The following is a 21,274-nucleotide window of genomic DNA, read 5'->3' on the forward strand; positions in this document are numbered from 1 at the left end:
TAAGGAGATTTAAAGTGTCCCCCTGCTCAGTTCTGTCCATTCCCATTGTGCTTCCAAGAAACCCCCAGGCTCCACCCACATACATCAGGGGCTTTCAAGGGAGAGAGGTAAGAGAAGAAGCAAAGGTATGTGTGGGGCGGGTCGGGGGTCAAACACCCCCTGCTCTTCCCTGTTTTCATATAGTAAAGTCCCTTTCACTGTAAAACTGCATTTGAAGGAGAGGATCTCACCTGTTGGTAACATTTTGAACATGAGTCACGGCTGTCCATTGATGTACAACCTCTTTGAAGGTGGCACTGTTCTCCCCCTCCCAAGCCACAGTTCAGGTCAGCTTCTCTGTCTTAGGACCACCCATCATTCCTGTCACTTTGACCTTCAATCCCCGAGCTGCCTCACGTACCTGGCCCACGATGCTTACACCATCCTGATTGCCTGACTCTGCCTTTCCCCCCAGGCGCCAAACTACGTTGGAGTGAATGGAAAGCCTGTCACCCCAGAAATGCCCTTGGCATAGATCCTAGTGACTCTAAAATATGACCGTGGCTCCCACAATTTTCCCTGCTTGTTAAGGCACAGGCTGCTGGGCTCTGCGTGTCTGAACTGGGGCACGAGAACTTGCATTTCTAGGGAGACCCCAGCTGCTGCTGTTGCTTCTGTCCAGGGACCACGCTGCCTTATGATTCACGAATGTGGATACGCCTGGGGCCCAGTTCTCCTGTCGGATGAGTTTTCTCATTGGCTAGCTTTTCCTTGGTTGTTAAAGGCAGACGAGGAGAGGAAATGTCCTGCTTAAAGAGTAAACAGTCAGTGGCATGAAGAACTCAGTGTAAATGTGTGTTATGGCCCAGTTCCATTTACACTCATTAGGTTTTGCTCGACTCACCCACCAAGCTGACGACCATTTACAGCAAAGAGGTTGCTGCAGGAAAGTGGCTGCACAGTGTTCCCCTTGCTGCTGGTCATAGAGACCCTGCCCAAAGGGTGTGGCAGTGACAAGGATTGGCAAGGGCTTCTCATTGCCCAGGGCTTGGCCAGGTGCGGGTATGGCCAACCGTCGAGGAGCACGGGTTATCAGAAAGGTAAATATGTTCTCTTCCCTGCAACAAGTAATAAAGAATGGAAGTGCTCTGTGTTAAATAATCTTTTGAAGGACTGCCTTCCTTAGAGTCCCATAGTCTTGCCCAGAGCTGGGCGTGAGCCGTGTCCTCCCAGTGGCCAAGCGGACCAGATAGGCTCGAGGTCCCTGCCGTCTGGGTCGGAGGTTATCACCCGTCACTGGTGGGAAACCCCCCTCAGGTGTTGAGCGGTTGGACCAGGCAAATGACTATAACGATTGTTCCATTAACACAAAAATTGCCCTTGAGCTTCTTCTGCAGTGGCTCATCTGCGGTGGAAAATATTTAATGTCAGTTTTGGACAGTGCACCTGGGTGACACCACTAACTACTCTTGAACAAATGCAGACGTTTAGCTAATACCGTGATTACATCGCACAGGTGGTGGGGCCGGTGTCTGTGGGCTGCTGAAAAGAAAAGGGGTGTGTTTAATGTTCAGTGGGGTGGGCTCAGGCAAAACCACTTTCCCCTTTCTTGGGGGTGAGGATGGGCCCGGAGTCGCCTGAGAGCGAGCGAGGGTGAGTGTTTCCAGGTGAGTTGAATACAGCGCTGACAGGCAGGGTTTGGGAGTGAGTGCCCTGGAGGGGTGGGGCCAGGGTCTCTGCTCTCACGGGTGGATTTCCCAGCCTCTTTTTCCTGCCCTGAAGAAAGGAGAAGACAACAGGAAAGAAAAGACCATCCCACTCCGAGGTCTGTCCCACTCGGAGGTCCGCCCCATTCCACACAGGGCTGACACCTTTGAAACGTCAGCTTGGATCTTGTGCTTCCCTCCTAGAATTACGATAGGTAGAATAATAAAAGCGAATGATGTGGGTGGGTTTCCTGTCCTCCAAGCCCTGTGCTAGTTGCTTACCCTCGAGGTGGGGTATGTTGGAGTGGAATGGCGTCCTTCATGCACGTAATGAGTTAGGACTCCGTGTGCTTGGCCAAGGGAGAGAGATGGTGTTTAAACTAAGAAATGGTGGCCTGTGCAGATGCAGAAAGACATTTTAAGAGACAGTATGTTGGCCATCGTAGGTAGGTTTTGTCAGAGTAATTTTGACTGTAGATGACTTTCATCTTAGGTACTAACTTAACTCCCTTCCTCCCCAAAAGATGAGATGACTTTCTACCATCCCCATTGTACAGGTGTTACAATGACGCTTATAAAAGGGCTGAATAACTAGGCAAAGCTCATGCAGCGAGTAAGTGATGGAACTCGGATTTAGTCCTAGGCATTCTCACTCCCAAGCTCATACTGGGACAAACTGTAATATACTCAGGGCCGGGCAAGCCGGTGATGAGGAACTAGAAACAGTGCCCACACCAGGAGGAGCTGCAGGGATGGGTAAGTTGAATCAGGGGAAAAGAAGTCACAGGTGGGATGGTAGCGCTTTCCTCCAAAACTGTGGAAAGGGGAGTCAGTGAATGGAAGCTAAGGCAGATGTTCTCTCACAATAAGGAAAAGTCTTTTTAAGCCAGAGCTGTTCAGAGGTGGCCTGGGCTGTTTGTGGGTGGAGATCTTTATTGAAGGTGCTGGACTTGGGCAGAGAGATTGTGGGGAATTTTAATCCTTGGAAGAGGTCCTGCTTTTTCTGAGAGTCTGTGACTTCAGCTTTGGCCACAGCTGGGCCACCTTATGTGCATCTGTTGTCATGGATTTTCTTGAGCTCTATGATAAGCTGTCTGATGGAATTGCCTAACATGGGCACAGTGATTTTGTTTTAAACTGCTTTATTGATATACTAGAAGCCCAAGGCACGAAATTCATGCAAGGGGGCTCGACCCTTGCAGCCAAGGCGGCTTCTCTCAGCCGTCACAGCCATGGCAGCTTGCCTCGGCCCTCACAGCCTCAGTTTGGCTGTCCGGTCTAATTAGCATATTATGCTTTTATTATTATAGATAAGTAATATACTGTATCCGTCACCCATTTAAAGTGTGCAATTCATTGTTCTCCTTGGTGTATTGCATTACTTAAAAAAATTGTGGTAAAATATATATATAAAACATAAAATTTGTAAAATAATCACTTGTGGCTAGTATTCTCAGAGGTGAGCATTTTCCTGTGCTTGGTGACTTGGCCAGGAAATCTTTGGAAAGCTAGTCTTGTCTTTGATCCCATTCAGTGCTAGAAAATGCATGGACATGGAGGCCTGTGCTGGGCGTGCTCCCTGCTTCGTAGGATTTAAGGGATTGTGAATCACGTCTGTGCAAATTTTTATTTTGAAGACTTGCTCACCCAAGCACGGTTTTAAGTGTCGATGCGAGGCGATTAAGCATGGCAGAATCAGCAGAAGCCGGGGAGTGAGATATGGTGACTCCTCTTCTGGAAGACGGTCTCAGCTATCTCTTCCTGCAAGACTAATGACCCCAGTGTTCAGCAGCTTAAAACAAACACTGTCATTTATTTTGCAGTTTGGCGGGGCTCAGCAGGGATGGCTTGCCTCTCTACCATGTGGCATCAGCTTGGGCAGCTTTACACTCACATGCCTGGCAAGACAATGTTGGTTTTTGCAGGTTGGGAGCTCAGTAAGGGCTGTTGGAGGGGGGCTTCTGCTGTCTCCCACATGGGCCTCTCCCTTCCCCATAACTTGGTGGCTGGGTTCCAAGAGGGAAGAACTGTTGTTCCTGGTCTTTTTAATGCCTGGGCTCATCGGTCTCAGAATGGTACGTCTGATATTTCCTTGGCTTAACAGCCACAGGCCCAGCTTAGATTCAGGGTGGGGGGAACTGAACATAGCTCCACCTTCTGATGGCAGGAGAGCATGTACTGATAGGGAGGGAGGGGTTATTTGAGGACATCTTTAGAGATAACAAGAACCACAATACCCCCCTTTTTTTTTGTTGTTCCTCATTCGCAATCCACAGAAGCCTGCCCCGAATCATGGTATGAGCTGATGATGACAAATAGTGGGAAGAAATCTAAGAAAAATACAAAAATGGGTACCAGGAATATATGGCCTTCAGGGGATTGTGGCTTGAGAGTAAATTACTGCACAATCTGTTAAACAGGCAGCTATGAGAGATTCGTGATTATGGTATTTTTCTTATGGCTTTATTAAAATATCTACTCTCAGAATCGTTGTGTAAAATTTTCTTCTTATTTCTCCTAATTAATGTTTTTCCAGAATTGATTAGCAGAAAATTTAGCAGGTCTGCTTTGTCAGAAAACAGAGACAAATACAATTACTATTAAAATAAGTCAGTTATTCATGGCGTATTTGAACAATAAAAAGAATTATTTGGATTAAATCTGTAAACACTTTTACGACCATTTGTTTTCTTGGAAAACATAAACACATTAAGGATTTGGGCATAATAACACTGTTACCATTATCCATTATTTAGCAAGTTTGGCATAGTATTGTAGACAGAAATAACTTATTTTTAAAGCTGACACTTTTTAGCAGTAAAATAATTCTTGTTAATTTCTGATCTTAATAATTATTTAACGTTCTTTGTTTACTGATGATACACTTTTTACTTTTGCGATGATCAGACATTACAGAAGGGATCTCAGAGGTCAATAAAGTAAAAAATTTAAATGCCTACGGGAAGCTAGGCCTAGTCTAGGGACAGAAGGAGCACTCCACAGTCACAGTATTACTGGAATAATTTCTCCATTCAGAAGGCTGTCGGAAATGAGAAAAGCCATTTCACCAGTTTTAATTTCATCTATCCATGTTTTGAAAACAGAGCTTTGCTTGTTCCTTTCAGTGCTTTCTGAGGAACCCTGGACATCCACGGTTCGGTTTCAGCTTCAGTTCTGAAAACGGTCATATCTCGTGCCACAGTCAGAGAGCTGATGGCCACAAGACTCATTGTTTGCTGGTAGCATCATCTGCCGGGCAGCTTCATTTAGAACAGCGGTTCTCAACCTGTGGGTCGAGACCCCTTTGGGGGTCGCCTAAGACCATCAGAAAACACATATATAATTACATATTGTTTTTGTGATTAATCACTATGCTTTAATTATGTTCAATTTGTAACAATGAAATTGGGGGTCACCACAACATGAGGAACTGTATTAAAGGGTCGCGGCATTAGGAAGGTTGAGAACCACTGATTTAGAAGAATGACCTTGCATTTCACAGTGAGGCTTCAGCTGTTGGTCCTTTTGGGGGCGAGAGCCTAATTACTATGGTCTCTGTAACTGGGACCATGTCCACAGGCAGTCAGAGGTTTGTGCCCCACAGTGAGTGAGGCTCAGGCTTCAGTGACATTCGCAAGCATTTTTATTTTTGCAAGGAAAGGGTTTGGCACGGCTTCGAGCATTTGTCTTCCAGGGTATTCCCATCCCTGGTCACACAATACCCTTAGTTTACCTAAGGAATGCTGTCAAAATAAACCAAAGGGTAGTTTTTAAAGGCTCTGTCTCACTCATGTAGCTATTATTCTTTATTCAGTTAAGAAAATTCGTTTGGAAATATGCGTCTTGAATGTGAGAACAGTTTCACACAATATTTTGTGTTAATTTAATGAGGCTCCCTGTCCCTGTGTTGCCACCCACCCCAGCTTTGCTCTGGGTGACTAAGTGTGGGAAAGAAAGAACGAAAAAAGGCAGCTTATGATGTTTGATTCAATTTTAGGCAAATGTGAAATTCCATTGGTAGAAATAAAATTCTACCCCAGATATAGTTGGGACCTGCTTCTCAAAAGCTTCCTTAAATGCTATTTTAAGGCATGTGTGGGATGGATGTGGGGTGAATCTGGGGCACGGGATAATAATAATAGCTGACACCTGTGTAGGGCTATTCTGAACCGGGCACTGTCCTAAGTGCTTAGCATATATTCATTTAATCCACACAGAAGCCCTCTGTGTTTTTAAAAAATGGGTCCCATTTTACAGATGGGAAAACTGAGATGCAAAAAAAAGGTCATAGAAATATATCCAAGGGCAAACAGCTCGTCAGTGTCTGAGCTGGGGCTTGGTTTGGGCTGCCTGGCTTAAGTGCTTTCTTTACCACTAGGTGACACTCCCTAATCAAAATAAAGTTTAAAAAGTAAAGTTGTAGTTCTTTCCTTCCCTTTGTTTTAATCCAAGTTTCAGAGACTCAGTTCTCAATTTGGCGGTTGTTTCGGCCTGATAAATTCATTTTTATTGCTGTGATTTTTGAAAGAGATTCTCTTGTTTTACATTTTTAGTTGATGCAAATAAGAGAAGTCAGCTTTTCAAACACATTAACCATGTTAATAAAAGTGCTAGACGTATTACCCAATCACAGTGCGTTAAGAGTAAGTTTCAAAGTAAAGATAATGTCAGTTCCAGTATAGTACAGTTATCATAAAGTCTAGTGCTTGGTACTCTGCCTCACATTCTGTTTACATTGTAGGAATTACAGCCCTTAAAAATTTAAGTATGTTTAAACTAGACTTTAAGTGAATTAACCTACCTTTTCCAAAAAGAAAAGTGTTGATTTTTGCTGTACTATCCAAGTAATAACAGGCCATTTTAGAAAAACATGGAAAGTATAATATAGCATAAACCAAAAAATTTAATAACTTGTGTAATTTCACCACTCACAGGTGAATACTTCACGTTAGCATTTAAGTGTATTTTTCTTCTAGCCTTCAGTCATGTGTTCATTCAGCACTCATTTATTGATTATCTTCTGTGAGCTAGACATTATTCTAGGCCCCAGGGTAAAAGCAGTGACCTACATTGTCTCTCTCCCGTGGAACTGTTATTTTAGTGGGAGAAACAGACAATGAGTAGATAAGTATATAATGTTAGGTAGGAATCAGTGCTTTGAAGAAAAGTAAGGTAGAGTAAGGAATCAAGGCTTAGAGACTGCTGGAGCTAATGTCACGGGGGAGGCTGAGAGGAAGGCAGTGTTCCCCTGGGAATATGTGGGAGCAAACAGCCAGGCAAGGGCCTGGCAGGTGTGCTGTGCCCTGGGACTAGCAAGGAAGGCAGTGTGATGGGGGATGGTGTTTGAGAGGGGCTGGGATATGACGGGGGAGGGGTGGCAGAGACCTGCAGGCTGTGCAAATAAAGGCTTTGCATTCCACTGGGCGAGAGGGACACCTTTAAGATTTAGAGCAGAGGAGTGATGTGATCTGACCTTGGTTCTAAAGGCCCCCTCTGGCTGTTGGTGAGAATGGACTGACTCTAGGGGACAAAGTAGCCGGTAGTAAGGTTTGAGGGGGGGGTGGTAAGACATGGTTAGATTCAGGATATTTTTAAAGGTAGAGCCAAGAGGATTCAGCGATGAAGTGGACGTGTGGTCTAAGAGAAAAAGAAGAGTCAAATATGGTGATAACTTGGTGTTATGGGTTGAAATACGACTGCCACAATCCAGTTCACATGTTGACGTCTTAGTCCCTAGTGCCTCAGAACAGAACCTTCTTTAGAATTAGAGTAATTGCCAATGGACTTGGTTAAGAAGAAGTCATACTGGAGGGAAGGGGTGCTAATCCAACATGACTGGTGTCTGTATAAGAACAGGATGTCTGGTCACAGCCCCACATAGAGGACCACATCTGATGACACGGGGATAGCAGCTTCAGAAGCCAGGGAATGCCTGCGGCTGTGGGAAGCTGGGAGAGAGGAATGGCCAGGTTCTCTCCCACGGCCTTGGAAGGAACCAGCCCCTCCGACACCTCGATGTTAGACCCCTGTAGCCTCCAGGACTGGGAGACAAGACTTTCTGCTATTGAAGCCACCAGGCATGTGGTATTTTGTCACAGCAGCCCTAGCAGCCTCACACACTGGGTGAGCAACTGGGGGAACGGCAGGGCGCTGCGAGTGGGTGGATGCTAGGAGGAGCAGGCTGTGGAGTTTGGGGTCAGGGAGGGGAATCCACAGGAGCTGACTTTGAGAGCCTGTTAGATCTCTACGGGGAGGCAGTTGGACATGGGAATCTGGAGTTCAGAAAGGAGGTCCAGGCCTGAGACCTAAACGTGGGCACAGCCTCAGTGGACATCAAAGCACAGACTGAATGAGATCACCAGGACAAGGGCCCAAGGACCAGGCCAGCCCTGGGAAATGTCAACATCTAGAGATCAGGAAGAGAAGGGAGAGCCAGAGGGAGACCGAGAAAGGGTCCATGGTGAGGTCAGGTGTGACCTCTCAGCCAAACGGAGGAAGTGGGGAGGAGGGAGGGGCTGACCGATGGATCCACGCCACTCTTGTTCAAAGAGGGAGAAGGGTCGCTGGGTGGGCAGCCTAGAGGTCACTGGTGACTCCCACATGATCAGTTCCCTGGTCAACTGTAGTCCCAAGGCTGATTGGAATGAGTTTCAGAGAGAGTGGGGACTGTTTTCAAGCATGGCATTACATCATGAGCGTTATTCTGTGTCATTAAGAATGTCTTACAAACATTGTCTCCAACGACTGTACCACATTCCACGATTGTCATCTGCTCCTTGTTGTTCCTGGGTGGGATATTTCTGTGTTTACTAGTACACTATATTAATTGTCACACTGCAGTGCTCATATCCTATATAATAAAAGGCCAGCGACCATAAGTGTAACGACTGGAACGACCGCTCTACCAGCAGGCTCCGATTGTTACATGGCGAGTGGGGAACCACGGCAAACTGGATGGGTGGTGGCGGGGTGGGACTGGGGACTGTCGAGCCGGCAGAAGATGGCCCTGATCAGAAGATGGCCCTGATAGCAGGCTAGGCCTAGGGACCCTACCCGTGCACGATTTCGTGCACTGGGCCTCTAGTTTGAATATAAAATCTCCTAGATTAGGAACGATAAAACACCAATAGGCCTGAGTGTTTCTAGAGCTTACTCCAAGCATGTCAAACTCGGGGCCGGAGGGCTGTTTTGTCATGCTTGGCTTACTCCTGAAGTAAGGCCAGTGGCTTTACAGAGTCTGCACCCATGGACACTGCACGCCTCTCTGTCTTCCATATAGTACTGCATCGACTAGCACACCCAGAACAGGTGTTGCCATGGTGAGGATGGGCATCAGGGGTTCATTCCTGACTTCCAGGGCAGTGTCTCTGCAGGTGACATTCAGTCATACTGGACCAGGGGACACATGTTCATGAATATACTGTAATGCCTTCCCCACTCCCCTGAACCTGATCTCTTAGGAAATGTCATTTGTGAATCAGTAGAGCCCATTGCATTTTGCTTCTTAATGGCTTTTGGTGGGATTCACCATTAACTTCTGGCTGTCCACGCCGGGGCCAGGCTGATGTGTTACTTCTTTCTCTCAGCATTCAGATCTGATCTTAAGTTCATGATCTCAGGGAGGGAGGTCTTTCCTAATACCCAGAGTTCCGCAGGGATGGGCCCGCACAGCACACCCTTCTCTGTCTGAAACGCTTAGAGTAATTATAATCAGCCCTCTGGCTGTGAGACCCATGGGGGAGAGATGGTGCTTTTTCATCTGCAGCACTGTTTGTAGGCATGTGACTATGTCTAGTGCAAAACTGTCGCTCAGCATTTTGTTCAGTGAAGACCTGAGGCACAGGTTAAACTTGACAACTGGCCCACAGGTACAGAGCTGGGGGCGGTTCCATCACTAGGTGAGCCTGGGCAGGTGGGCTTCTATAGCTCCACAAAGAAATACACAATTCTAGGAATTCCTTGTATACTTTTTGGTCCCTTGGATATAATAATTCACAAATCTCTGTCAGTTGCCCAATCAGGGCCCCTCATTTCTCATTTGCTCTATACCTTTACATTCCAACACAGAGCTGTATGGTGATTTTTTTCTACATTTATCTGTCTTCCCTACTGGATTCAGATCTCTTTGACAGTGGGAAGTTTGTCTCTTTCATCTTTTCATCCACAGTTTTTGATACAGGGCTAGCATGTCGGAGGGGCTCAGTGTTTTAATAATGAAGGAAGAGAATATGGGATTATAGCAAGGTTTTAGAGTTATTATGTAGAAATACATGGTCTCTCAATGAACAACAGAGCTGTTAATTATAATAATACCTTATATGTGCATAATAGTTCACAGTCTGTAAAACTCAGGATTTGTCAAAAAATTATAGTTATACATATGTACTAACCTTAGTGTACAAGATGGAATTATACTATTAGAGGTGTTTAATAAATGACTTAATGAATGAATAGCAACCTTGTGTTTTTATTCACTTTACTAGTATCAACTTTATAATTCTAATTTCGAATGGCTATAATACCAAACTTTACCTAACGTGTGTGGTTCTTTTGCATGCGTATTGGTATAAATAACACTGCTGGACATATGTGTGCATAGATATTTCCTTTTTTGACTCTTAGGATACATTTCTAGAAATGAGGCTGTTAAAATATTTGAAACGTTTTGTTAAACTGCTTTCTAAAAGGCGTGTACCATTATGTTACCATCTTTGCAGCAGTATGTATTAATAATTTTACGTCTTTTAAAAAATTAAGTAGCCATAATATTGTTTCTTCATGTTTGAGTTTGCATTTCTTTGGATGACTTAATTCATTTGGATATGACCCCACAAGTTTATTTACCAATTGCATTTTCTTTTGTCTTAATTGTCTATTTCTGATCTTTTTGTTTCAATTTTGGTTTTAATTTGTTAAAGACAACTTTTATTAGTACTTCTAAATAACAGCATTTTCTGAAAATTTTTTCTATTTTTTTTCTCTCTTCTTACTTTTGCTATTTATTATTTATTATTTTTTTAAAACCCTCACCAGAGGATATTTTTTCCATTGCTTTTCAAAGAAAGTGGAAGGGAGGGAGGGAGGAGGAGAGAGAGAGAAACATCAATGTGAAAGAGACACATGGACTGGTTGCCTCCTGCATGTGCCCTGACCGGCGGGGCAGGGAGTGAACCCAAAACTCAGATGTGTGCCCTTGACTGGGAATCGAATCCGTGACCCTTCAGGTGATTGGGCAGTTGCTCTAACCACTGAGTAATCCTGGCCTGGGGATTTTTGCTATTTTTAATTACATGTTTATATAGTCTAAACTGTAGATCTTTAGCTTTGTTTTCTTTTCCTTTTTTCCCCACTGGCTTAAAAAACAAAACAAAACAACTTCATAAAATGGCAGTAATAAGACCAAAATCCGAACCCTGAAAAACTGCGGGTGGGTTTTCCATTCACATGACTTATGACTTTTAATTATGTCCTGTTCTGTGAGTGATTTCACAGTTATTGATGGCCTTGGGCGGAGTGTGTTTGACCCTGGGAATCCCCTACTTTAAATCCAGTCACAGGGTAACAAGCCACTCCTGCTGAGCTCAGGCTCTGAGAACCTCCGCCTTCCAGAACGCAGCTCCCGGGGAACTAGGCAGGTGGGGCCCAGGACATCACACCGCCTTGCGCCTTGCGTTCTGTAGACTGTGTGCTGTGTCCGACCACCTGCCTGTCTGCTTGGTTAAGTTGTCACTTGAGCGTAGATTAGGGAAGGAATGGGTAGGACGTCAATGGTGGGGAGAAAGCCTGTGCTGTATGACAGCCTGCCTTGGAGGGGGAGAGCCATCCAAGCACACACACACCCCTGAAGCGTTTCACATGACTCTTCATAACAGTCAGATCCCCTAAGGGTTAGTAGGTGTATTGGTGATTGGTTCGCCTCCCTAAAAAAACACGCTGATGTGGACTTCTTCATTATCCCACGAGGCTGGAGAGAAAAGGCATGGGGATGTTATGCTAATATTCTTTGCTCTTTAGAGATTTTGGAGGAAGCTGGCCCAGATACATTTACACGGAAAGTACAGCAGTTATTTGGGTTTGGTACACAGAGCAGACGGAGTTAGAGCAGACCTAACTGTGACCTCATGCTGGGCTTCTTGTGATCTGATATCACTGAGTGTTACTGAGTGACATCAGAGGGCAGCTGGGAATTACTGTGAAGACACGCAGAGCAAAGCAATTTCTCACCTGCTGCCTGTGATCACAGGAGACACAGTCAGCCTCCTCTCTCTCCCGGGACACATGCGGGGGGCATGCTGCAACTTGTTCAGAGAGAAAGGCAAGGGGCAGAGAGTCACACTGTTTGCCCGTGTGCGCTGGGACGGTTTTAAATATAACCAGGAGCGACTTTTTTAGAAGTAAAAGCAGCAGAGCCTGGGCTTCAGGGCATGGGTTACTTCCTAAAAATACAGTCACTGAGCGTTTAAATAACATTAGGAACAGCTTGTCAGACTGGAGTCGGATTCACATGTGGACAGATCCGAGGGTGTTTACTGTTGGGGGCGAAAGCTGAGAATTTGTTTCAAATGATGATGGAGTGATTTCAGAGACCAGCGTGGTGGTATAGATGGAGTCCGATTTTGTTGCCTATCCTGCTCACCCAGGTCTTGATGTGGGGTCTCCGCTTTCTTCGAGCCCGGTATTTGCAAATTGAGTTCATGGTTGTCATGGTGGCGATTTCTGCCACCTTGACTGACCTCATCCTTGTCTTCACCCCTTCACCCTGTGCTTAAGGAACAAGTTTAACTACCTTCAGTTCTCAGTTGCCTTTGTTGGGTTTTTAAAAAATTATTTTGGTTTTTAAAAACTGAAAAATATACAGAAAAGTACAAAGGATATAACAGTAAACCCTTATGTGTCTACTACCCATAGTTAATATAGGTCTACTTGTTGTCATATTTGCTACCCATCTTTTTTTTTTTTAAAGGGAAAGTATTCCCATAAAGTGACCTATTTCCTTCTTTACTGTTGTTCCCCTTCCTTCCCTGAGGTGATCACTGACATGAACTTAGTGTGAACCCAGTTGTATTTTATGCTTTTACTGATTTCCTGTGTATCCATAAAAACAAATAGTATTGTTTTATGTCATTTATTGACACAGACAGGTATAATATGATCACATAAGTAACAGTATGATAAAATAACATCATATACATTGATTTATTTTAGGCAATGTTATTGTTATTTTTTCAGGATCCATCTATTTTATGTGTACACACACACACACACACACACACACATATTTGAATTCATTTCAGAGAGGAAGGGAAAGGGAGAGAGAAACAGCAATGAAGAGAGAGAATCATTGGTTGCTTCCTGCACGCCCCCTACTGGGGATCGAGACCACAACCAGGGCATGTGAACCTGGGACCCTTCAGTCTGCAGGCCGACACTCTATCCACTGAGCCAAACTGGCTAGGGTGGGTCCATCTATTTTGATAGGTATAGATCCACCTCATGGTTTTAACTGCTGTATGGTATTCCATTGTATGAATGAATATAGCATAGTTATGAATTTATCTATCAATGCCAGTATTTTCCCACATAATTGGTGTGTAGTGAAGATTCCTGCATATATCTCCACAAGCCTGTAAGTGAAATTGCTGGGTTTTCACATTAGAAACTTACTAGGTATTGCCAGATTGCCTTTTGCGGAGGTGATATAAAATATATTCCCATGAGCAGTACATGAGTTCCTGTTTCCCTAAGTCATTGCTAACACTTTAGGCAGATGTATTGCCCTCGCCCTGTGTGTTTAGTGTCGGGCGGAGGCTCCAGGGGGATCCCAAGGCTATGGGTGTGCAGGTCTCTGCTCTCCAGCACCCGCCCTGCAGGCTCCCGCAGCTCAGCCTCCTGAGGTCTCAGCTCTCCAGCACCCGCCCTACAGGCTCCCGAAGCTCAGCCTCCTGAGGTCTCAGCTCTCCAGCACCCATCCTGCAGGCTCCCGCTCAGCCTCCTGAGGTCTCAGCTCAGGACTCCACCGTTTTCCGTTCGGTGCCTCCTGGTGCCTCGGTCTGCAAAGTGCCTGCTGCAGGCGGTCGGGGTGCTCGTGGGCTCACCTCTTTGGTTTCCTTCTCTCAGGGTTCACTTTCCTCACTTGCTAGTTGTCTTGGGCTCGACAACAGCTGTTTTGTATCTTTCATCCATGCTTTTAGTTGTTTATGGAAAAAGGGCTTGTTTGGTAACAGTTATTCCAGCCTGGCCAACCGTGGAAACCTAGCTTTTTAACCTAAAAACAAACACCTTTCAGAATCGCTGTTGCGTTTGGAATGGAGGGGGTAGTTAGAGGGTGAACTCAGCGTGCTTATCTTGCGTCCTTTCATTGGATTATCTGCTTTATGAGTTGGGACCCCCTCCACAGTCCTTTCACAAGCGGAATATCTCTCAGAAGCTCTTCTTGTTTCTACTGCACTTGAGCTTCTTGGGCGAATTCCCTTTATGTGTGTTTGTGCTGGAAGTTCAGTAGCTTGTCACCGCTCCCCCAGCCCATTGCTATATTCTCTTCTGTCAGTCCTTGACCAGTTGTTTCAGAATGACCCCCTTTCAGAGTTCTTCTAGAACCCACGGGGCCTGAGCTTCTGGAACTTTCTTTAACAAGCATACTGTGAAATGCCACTACAGACGTTCCTTATACATGAGCAGAGTATATTTTAACATAATTGTGATTTTAAAACATCTTGGAGGGTTTGGAGACTCTTTGATCCAACAACATGCAAACTAAGTCTGGAGGTGCGGGCGTTATTATGGAGTGCATTAAGAGCCCATTGATTGGTTACCTTCCCTTTACAGATGTCCTGACATCCCAGCATCCTTAGCAAAGGAGTGTCTCTACATTCACATCAGTCATTCAGCCAAGGTGAAGTTCAGGCTCCCGTCCTTGAGCATATAAGTTCTGCAGAAGCCAATGGTCTGACTGCACAGTTTAGAATCCAGTTGGGCAATAAGAGAACCATGTTAAAAGATGCTTAATAATAAGTGAAAGCACATATGAAATGGGACAGAAGTTCAGGTGATATAAAGGTCACGGTGGGTGGGGGGCGTTTGGGAAAGACCTCATAGGAAGGGGGTGCGGGTTCAGAAGGGCAGAACTCCAAGGGCCCTGCTTCAGGATGGGTCACCTGTGTGCAGGTGAGTGGGGAGCTTCTGCAGGGATGGGCGAGGGGCCAGTGATGGTGGGGGTGAGGTGGGGCTAGATGGAGAGGGTCTCGATGTATTTCAGGGGCAGCTACAATGTGCTGAAAGTTGCTGAATGAAGGAGGGAAAATTCTAGAGAGCTACATTTTAGGAAAACTGGTCTGTCCGCAGTCTGGATGAGGGTTTTGTTCCCTGACCGATTGGTTCTCAAGCTTGGCTGCCGGTTGCAGTCACTGGGAGATGTAACACAAAGTAAAGATACTGATGCCTGAGCTCCATCTCCCAGAGTTTCTGATGCAGTTTGCTGGCGTTAGGCCTGGGCCTTGTTTTTTTATTTTTAATGTAAAAAATTTTTCAATGACAGTTGACATGTAATAATTAGTTCAGGTGCACAACCTGATGATCAGGCATTTATATAGTTTACGAAGTGATCACCTCGATAAACCTAGTACCCATCTGACACCGTACGTAGTTATTACAGTATCATGGACTCTATTCCCTGTGTTGTGCTTTACATTCCTGCGACTGTCTTCATAACGGGCAGTTTGTACATCTCAATCCCTTCCCCCTTCTCACCGCTCTCCTCACCTCTCGCCCATCTCAGGCCTGGGTTTCTGAGAGTTTTCAAAGCTCCCGGCTGATTCTAAGGTGCAGCCGAGCCTGAGACCCACTTCCCAGCCCTCTGATAAGATCTTCATGTAATGGTGACGCATGGTGCTGACCCACAGCTGGCCAGGAAAATGCAGAATCAAATGGTGGAAACAGCATGTTCAAAGTACTTCTGTAATATGCATGTGTAATATTCCACATAGCCCAACACCTCAGAATAGCAGTGTTCTCATAAACGCCTGCACACGTTTACGCTGGCCATGAAGTCGATGGTGACCATATGTCTAAACTCTTGGGAGGGACCCATATTTATCTTGAGAATTTGGTCCCGTGAAACATTTATTTTTATATTTTGCATTCAACATAAAAGGGCCACATAAAACAAACACTTTTATCACAGCAAGGATTCAATGCAATGAAAGCACGGGTAGTGTGCAAACACTAAACTTGCCATGATAAAAATAGAAATCCTCAAAAAAATCGGCTGGTGGAAGCCTGTGCTTCTAAATGCTGTCTGTCAGTGGTTTGCAAACTCGAGTGTGCGTCGGACCCACCGGGAGGGCAGTCAGACTGCTGGGCTCCAGTTCTGGACGGAGCAGCCGACAAAGGGCACCTCGGAAGTGTTCCCAGGCGGTGCTGCTGCTGGTCCCGGCGCCACACGCTGAGAAGTGCCGTGTGAGAACCACTGCTGCCTGAGGCCCAAGTATGGTCGGAGAGAGGGCTTGGTGAAGTCTGGTTGCAGCACATGAGTTTTGCTTCTCATGTCAGGTGAGGGGCTTGTCTTGGCAGTTAGGGAATCTGCCCCCCCAAAGCCCCCCAGTTCAAGCCTGTCCCTTCTGCCTGCCTGCTCCAAGGGGCTGCTGCCGGAACCTCGTGGGGTGGGGGGAAGAGGAAATGGTCGAATCCTCCTCCTCACTGTCCTTTCACAATTCACTGCAAGAGGGAGGTCTTGCGCAGAGTCACACGATTACATACCATGTTCTTTTTCTTCCAGTAGAAAATTTTTGTGGTTTAAATTCTTTCTCTTATTATTCTTTCTCTGTCCCCCTACCACATACAGCATTTGAAGCGTTAAGAACAATCTCTGCCCTTTTTCACTTGTAATCCCTCCATGTCCTCCAAGGACAGGTCTTACTGTGCCTTCTCAGTGGCACTCAGGGCGGGGACGGGGGGGGGGGGACACTCTAGGCCTTGGCCTCCACAGGTACCAGCTTCTGCAGGCTGCGCTGTCTGGGCAGCCTCCCCGGGGGATTAGCAGGCTACACCTTGGGAGGGAGGAGAAGCGGAAATCACTCTCAGATGTTAAACTGAACCGCGGCTCTAATGGAAAGCATGAGGAGAATGCACACATGAAAGTGCCCGAGGGGCTCTCTGGCAGAGCTGGCTGTGGAAGCCAGTCCAGTCCTCGCTCTCGGCCGCTGCTGTTCTCCCCGGGTGGAGCCTGTTTCCATTCAGGGACATTCCATAAATACCCACGGCCCAGAAGGGACCCGATGATTACCCGCCAGGAAAGCGCTGATAAATGAGAATCCTGAACTCCAGAAGTGCATCGTGTTTGACTTTGAATCCTAGAAGCCTCATATGGGAAGACCCGTGGGGACCATTTTAGAACAAGCAGCTACTGCCCTCCCTCTGCCCCCAAACATGTACAGGTGCAGAGGCCAAGGTTAACTTGCCCCAAGGGGTCACCTAGGGAGCTGGCTGCGTCTGTCTTCCTTTCTCTCTCTCTCTCTCTCTCTCTCTCTCTCTCTCTCTCTCTCTCTCTCTCTCCTTCCTCCCCCTCTCTCTCCCTCCCCTTCTCTCTCCCTCCCCCTCTCTCTGTCCCTCTCCCCCTCCCCTCCCTCTCCCTCTCCCTCTTTCTTCTCTTTTTCTTTTTTAAGAAGCCTTCTCAACTTTTGGAAAATTTGTCAGCTCAGTGTTCTGACACTTGACACTCATTTCTTGTCATTATTTGCTATAACTAATAGGACTCATATTGTAGAAAGATGGGAAGAGTGTCGTCTCTCTTTTAAAGAAAATCAGTAGGTTTCAGGCCTTTTCCGTCTTCCATACTGAGCCTCCTCTGGCTCATACCCCTCACCCACTTCACAGTTGTCTGTGGACTGAATCTTGCATTGAATGTTAAGGGAGATTTAGTCTTGTCTCCCTCAGGACCAAGAGTTTCAGTCCAAGGTGCACTGATGGCCAAAGGTTGGCATACACACCTGTACTTGGACAAATAAAGAAGGGGCTGAAGAAATGATGTTTGTAGGCCAATGACATTAACCTAATCAAACTGATGTTAGTAACATGTGCACTCCCACGGGACCGATAAAATCCAATTACTGTGCCGGAGACAAAGAGCCCTCCTGACTTTAAAACTCTGCTTGGCCACAAGCCTGGTGATGCAAAGTACACACATCCTCGAAAGTAGGAGATGTTTCTGTTGGGTTGTCTTTCATTATGAAATTAGGGATGATGGACAGTGCACTGGCGAATGCATAAAAATGTATATTGGGCGACTCTCAACCTTTTAAATCTTGAATTTCTCTCACGTAAAAAAAAAGTGGCTGGACCCCATTTCTGAAAGATTGTCTCTGAGCTCTGGTGGCTCCTGCAAGATGAAGTCTGGAGCACTTTTTGAGGGGGCTGTGGTTGGGCGTGGGCTTTTGTTACTTTGCCAAGTCTTATCTGGATGCCTAAAGTTTAAACTGACGCCACAGGGCACCGTTTAGAAAGAAGGGCAGAGCGTTTTCATAAGTTTTCTAAGTTTCTGATGCATTTCTGAGAGGCAGCTAGAGTAAAGTGATGAGAATGATGGCTCGGCAGCTACTTCGCTTGGATAAAAACCCCAGCTCCTCCCTCTACTAATCATTGTGTGACCTTTGGCAGCTATAAAACTCCTTCATCAGTACAATGGGCAGAATAAAATATCTACTAAAACGGTTGCTTGGGGATTAAAATTTTTAAAAAATACATTTTTATTGATTTTAGAGAGGAAGGGAGAAGGAGAGAGAGTGAAACATCAATGATGAGAGAGAATCATTGATCGGCTGCCTCCTGCATGCCCCACACTGGGGATGGAGCCCGAAACCCAGGGAGGTGCCCTGACGGGGAATCGAACCATGACCTCTTGGTTCATAGGTCAACACTCAACCACTGAGCTACGCTGGCCGGGCAAATTTGTTGATATGTAGTAGAACAGTGCCCGACACATAGAAAGATGTTAATAAACATTAGCTGCCATCACTACCTTCATCATCTTCACATCTTTAAGTAGGGTTTCATTTTATTGGTGACTATTGATGGATGCTGCTGCTAAGCCTTCGGAAGAATTCGTAAAGTCTGTAATGCTTTCCTTCCAATGTGTTTCCTGTTATGTTTCTGCAGCCAGCTGTGTGCCACCGTGCCAGAATGGAGGGATGTGTCTCCGGCCTCAACTCTGTGTGTGCAAACCAGGGACCAAGGGCAAAGCCTGTGAGATGACAGCCGCCCAGGACACCTCATCGCCAGTGTTTGCAGGGCAGGGTCCCGGGGCTGCGGCCTCCTGGGTCCCTCCTGAGCAAGCATCGAAGCGCACTTCATCGAAGAAGGCAGACACCCTCCCAAGGGTCAGCCCCGTGGCCCAGATGACCTTGACCCTCAAGCCCAAGCCGTCCGTGGGACTCGCCCAGCAGATACATTCTCAGTGAGTGTTTTGAACTTGCCTCCGGCCCGGGGGCATCTTAATTACTCTCTTAGACGAATCACGCTTTAAACCACTCTCCTTTCCCTGCACAGTGTGCAGCAAGCACTTGCATAGTAATGTCTGTCTTCCTTTTCCTTAAGGTTTCACATGTTATGCTCACACTCCACGTCTCTGAGAAATACTCGATGTGTGCGTTTAGCCTCTGCAGGGAAGCTTTACTCTAAGCACAGACCAGAGCAGGAGCAGAGATTACAGGGAGCCGGGGTGGAAGGGAATAGGAGAGAGAATTGTTTGATTATGGTGGAGCTGTGAGTTTAAAAATCCTTGTTTTGGGGAGGGAGTGCTCTCGAGTTTTGAAATAATAATTTGAAAGAGACATAGTGTGATTTTTAAAGCTGCACGGAGAAGGTAGGGACCCCACTCTGTACAGAGAAGGTATTCCGATGGAAGCGAGGCCTCGGGAAGGGAATGTCCCGGCCTCAGGAGCAGGTGAAGTGCACCCGCCAGCTGCCGTGCAGGAGCGTCTTTGGGGAATGAGCTTGTGTTCTATTTATGGGGACGAGGCCTTTTCTGAGCGTTGGGAAGTGCTGTTCTGAACAGGATGAGACCCTGGATCAAGGCCGGTCTCCCGGTGCCCCTCTGTGTCGCACGGGGAGTGCGTCTCGGCTGCCCGGGACCCTGGTGCAGATCGGTGCCTTTTAATTAGCTGCTCCGCGTGGATAACAAGACGCAGGATTGACCGCAACTATCACTTGTCATTTGCCTAGGAATGTAAAATACAGGAAGTCCTCAGCTTAAGCTCGGGCTTGACCCAGGAGTGCATTTGTAAGCTTGGAATTTCCAGTGTTTTCTCCCCCCTAGGAACAGGGTCCACGTGGTGCTTAGGATCCAGTCCGCCCGCAGGCATTATTCAGTCTGCTCCTATGGGTGAAATTACCCTAATTTATACTTCCCGTTTGAAGAGGCCACCTACTGTCCCCGCGGAGTGGGGTCCTTCTAACTTGTTCTTTCTCTTTTTATTCCCTCCTCAGTCCTCTTCTTTCTGGTTTTCTTCATTTTTTCTCTCATTTCTTATTGTCTCCCACTTCACTTCTGCCGTGATAAGTAGATTGGGGGTGGGGCTAGTTTGAAATCTAACCACATGGGGAGCATTTTATTTGGAAAATATTTATATCCTGCAACTCTCAGCAAGAAGGAATAGTAGTTATAATTAGTACTTAGTAACAGCTTTCCTAACTAATACTTAGTGACTTAGCCAGGTACTGTTTCAAATGCTTTGTGTATATTATTAACTTACAACTTACAATGACCCCAAGTGGTAGGCACTGTTATTAACCCCACTTACAGATGAGGACAATGAGGTGCAGTGTGGTTAAGTAACTTGTTCAAGGCCATAATAATAATAATTAATAATAATAAGTGTTTGGATTAAAATGCAGGCAGACTAGGGAGAATAAGCAGGAGGCTGTGAGTGGAGGCAGCAGGACCCAGCATCCACGCCCTGAAGTGGAGGGGGGCCAACTTCTTCTGTGAAGGCTCAGATCTCTTGGGCGTTGGGGGACATACGGTTTCTGTCGCAGCTCCTCGGTTCTGTCGTCATAACGCAGCATCAGCCACAGACGATGCCGAAATGAACGTGTGACCGCTCCAATAAAACTTTATTTATGGCTATGGAAATTTGAATGTCATATAAATTTCACATGTCACCCAATATCATTCTTCTTTTGATTTTTTTTCCCTCCCCTCAACCCTTTGAAAATGCAAAAATCATTCTTAGCGTATAGGCCGTGGGCCAGCTTTTTGGCCCATGAGCTGTGGTTTGCTGACCCCTTCTGTAAAGGATTGTGGTGCTGTTTGGTGCCAGAACACGAATGTAACTGTGTCCTTGAAGTGATGTAAAGCTTCGGTTATATCACACTGAGGCATCTCCCAGCATTGTTCTGGATCTCCAAAACCGTTCTGCGTTGAACTATGCCTTGGCACTCAGAGTCAGATTGCTGTGCACGGCAATTATTTTTTTCCAGCGTCGTTACTTACATAAACTGTGAAGTCATTTACAAGCGACATCATTCATCTTGAATAGCACCATCCACTGTTAGACTGTGACCCTCTGTGATATGTATGTATGGGTTGTTAGTGAGAA

General features: G+C 46.1%; 1 protein-coding gene across 1 annotated transcript in view; it reads left to right on the forward strand.

Moving 5' to 3' along the window:
- LOC106698080 (latent-transforming growth factor beta-binding protein 1-like) overlaps nt 1-20,844 on the forward strand; it is a 43,700-nt gene extending 22,856 nt beyond the window's left edge. Inside the window, exons 3-4 of the mRNA XM_023758614.1 lie at nt 18,834-19,131; nt 20,571-20,844. Coding sequence (XP_023614382.1) covers nt 18,866-19,131; nt 20,571-20,664 — 360 coding nt within the window. The 5' untranslated portion in view covers nt 18,834-18,865 and the 3' untranslated portion in view covers nt 20,665-20,844. The remainder of the gene's footprint in view (nt 1-18,833; nt 19,132-20,570) is intronic.
- The last annotated feature ends 430 nt before the right edge of the window (nt 20,845-21,274 follow it).

This window comes from Myotis lucifugus, unplaced genomic scaffold (genome assembly GCF_000147115.1).
Source record: "Myotis lucifugus unplaced genomic scaffold, Myoluc2.0 scaffold_134, whole genome shotgun sequence".
NCBI classification, from domain to species: Eukaryota; Metazoa; Chordata; class Mammalia; order Chiroptera; family Vespertilionidae; genus Myotis; species Myotis lucifugus.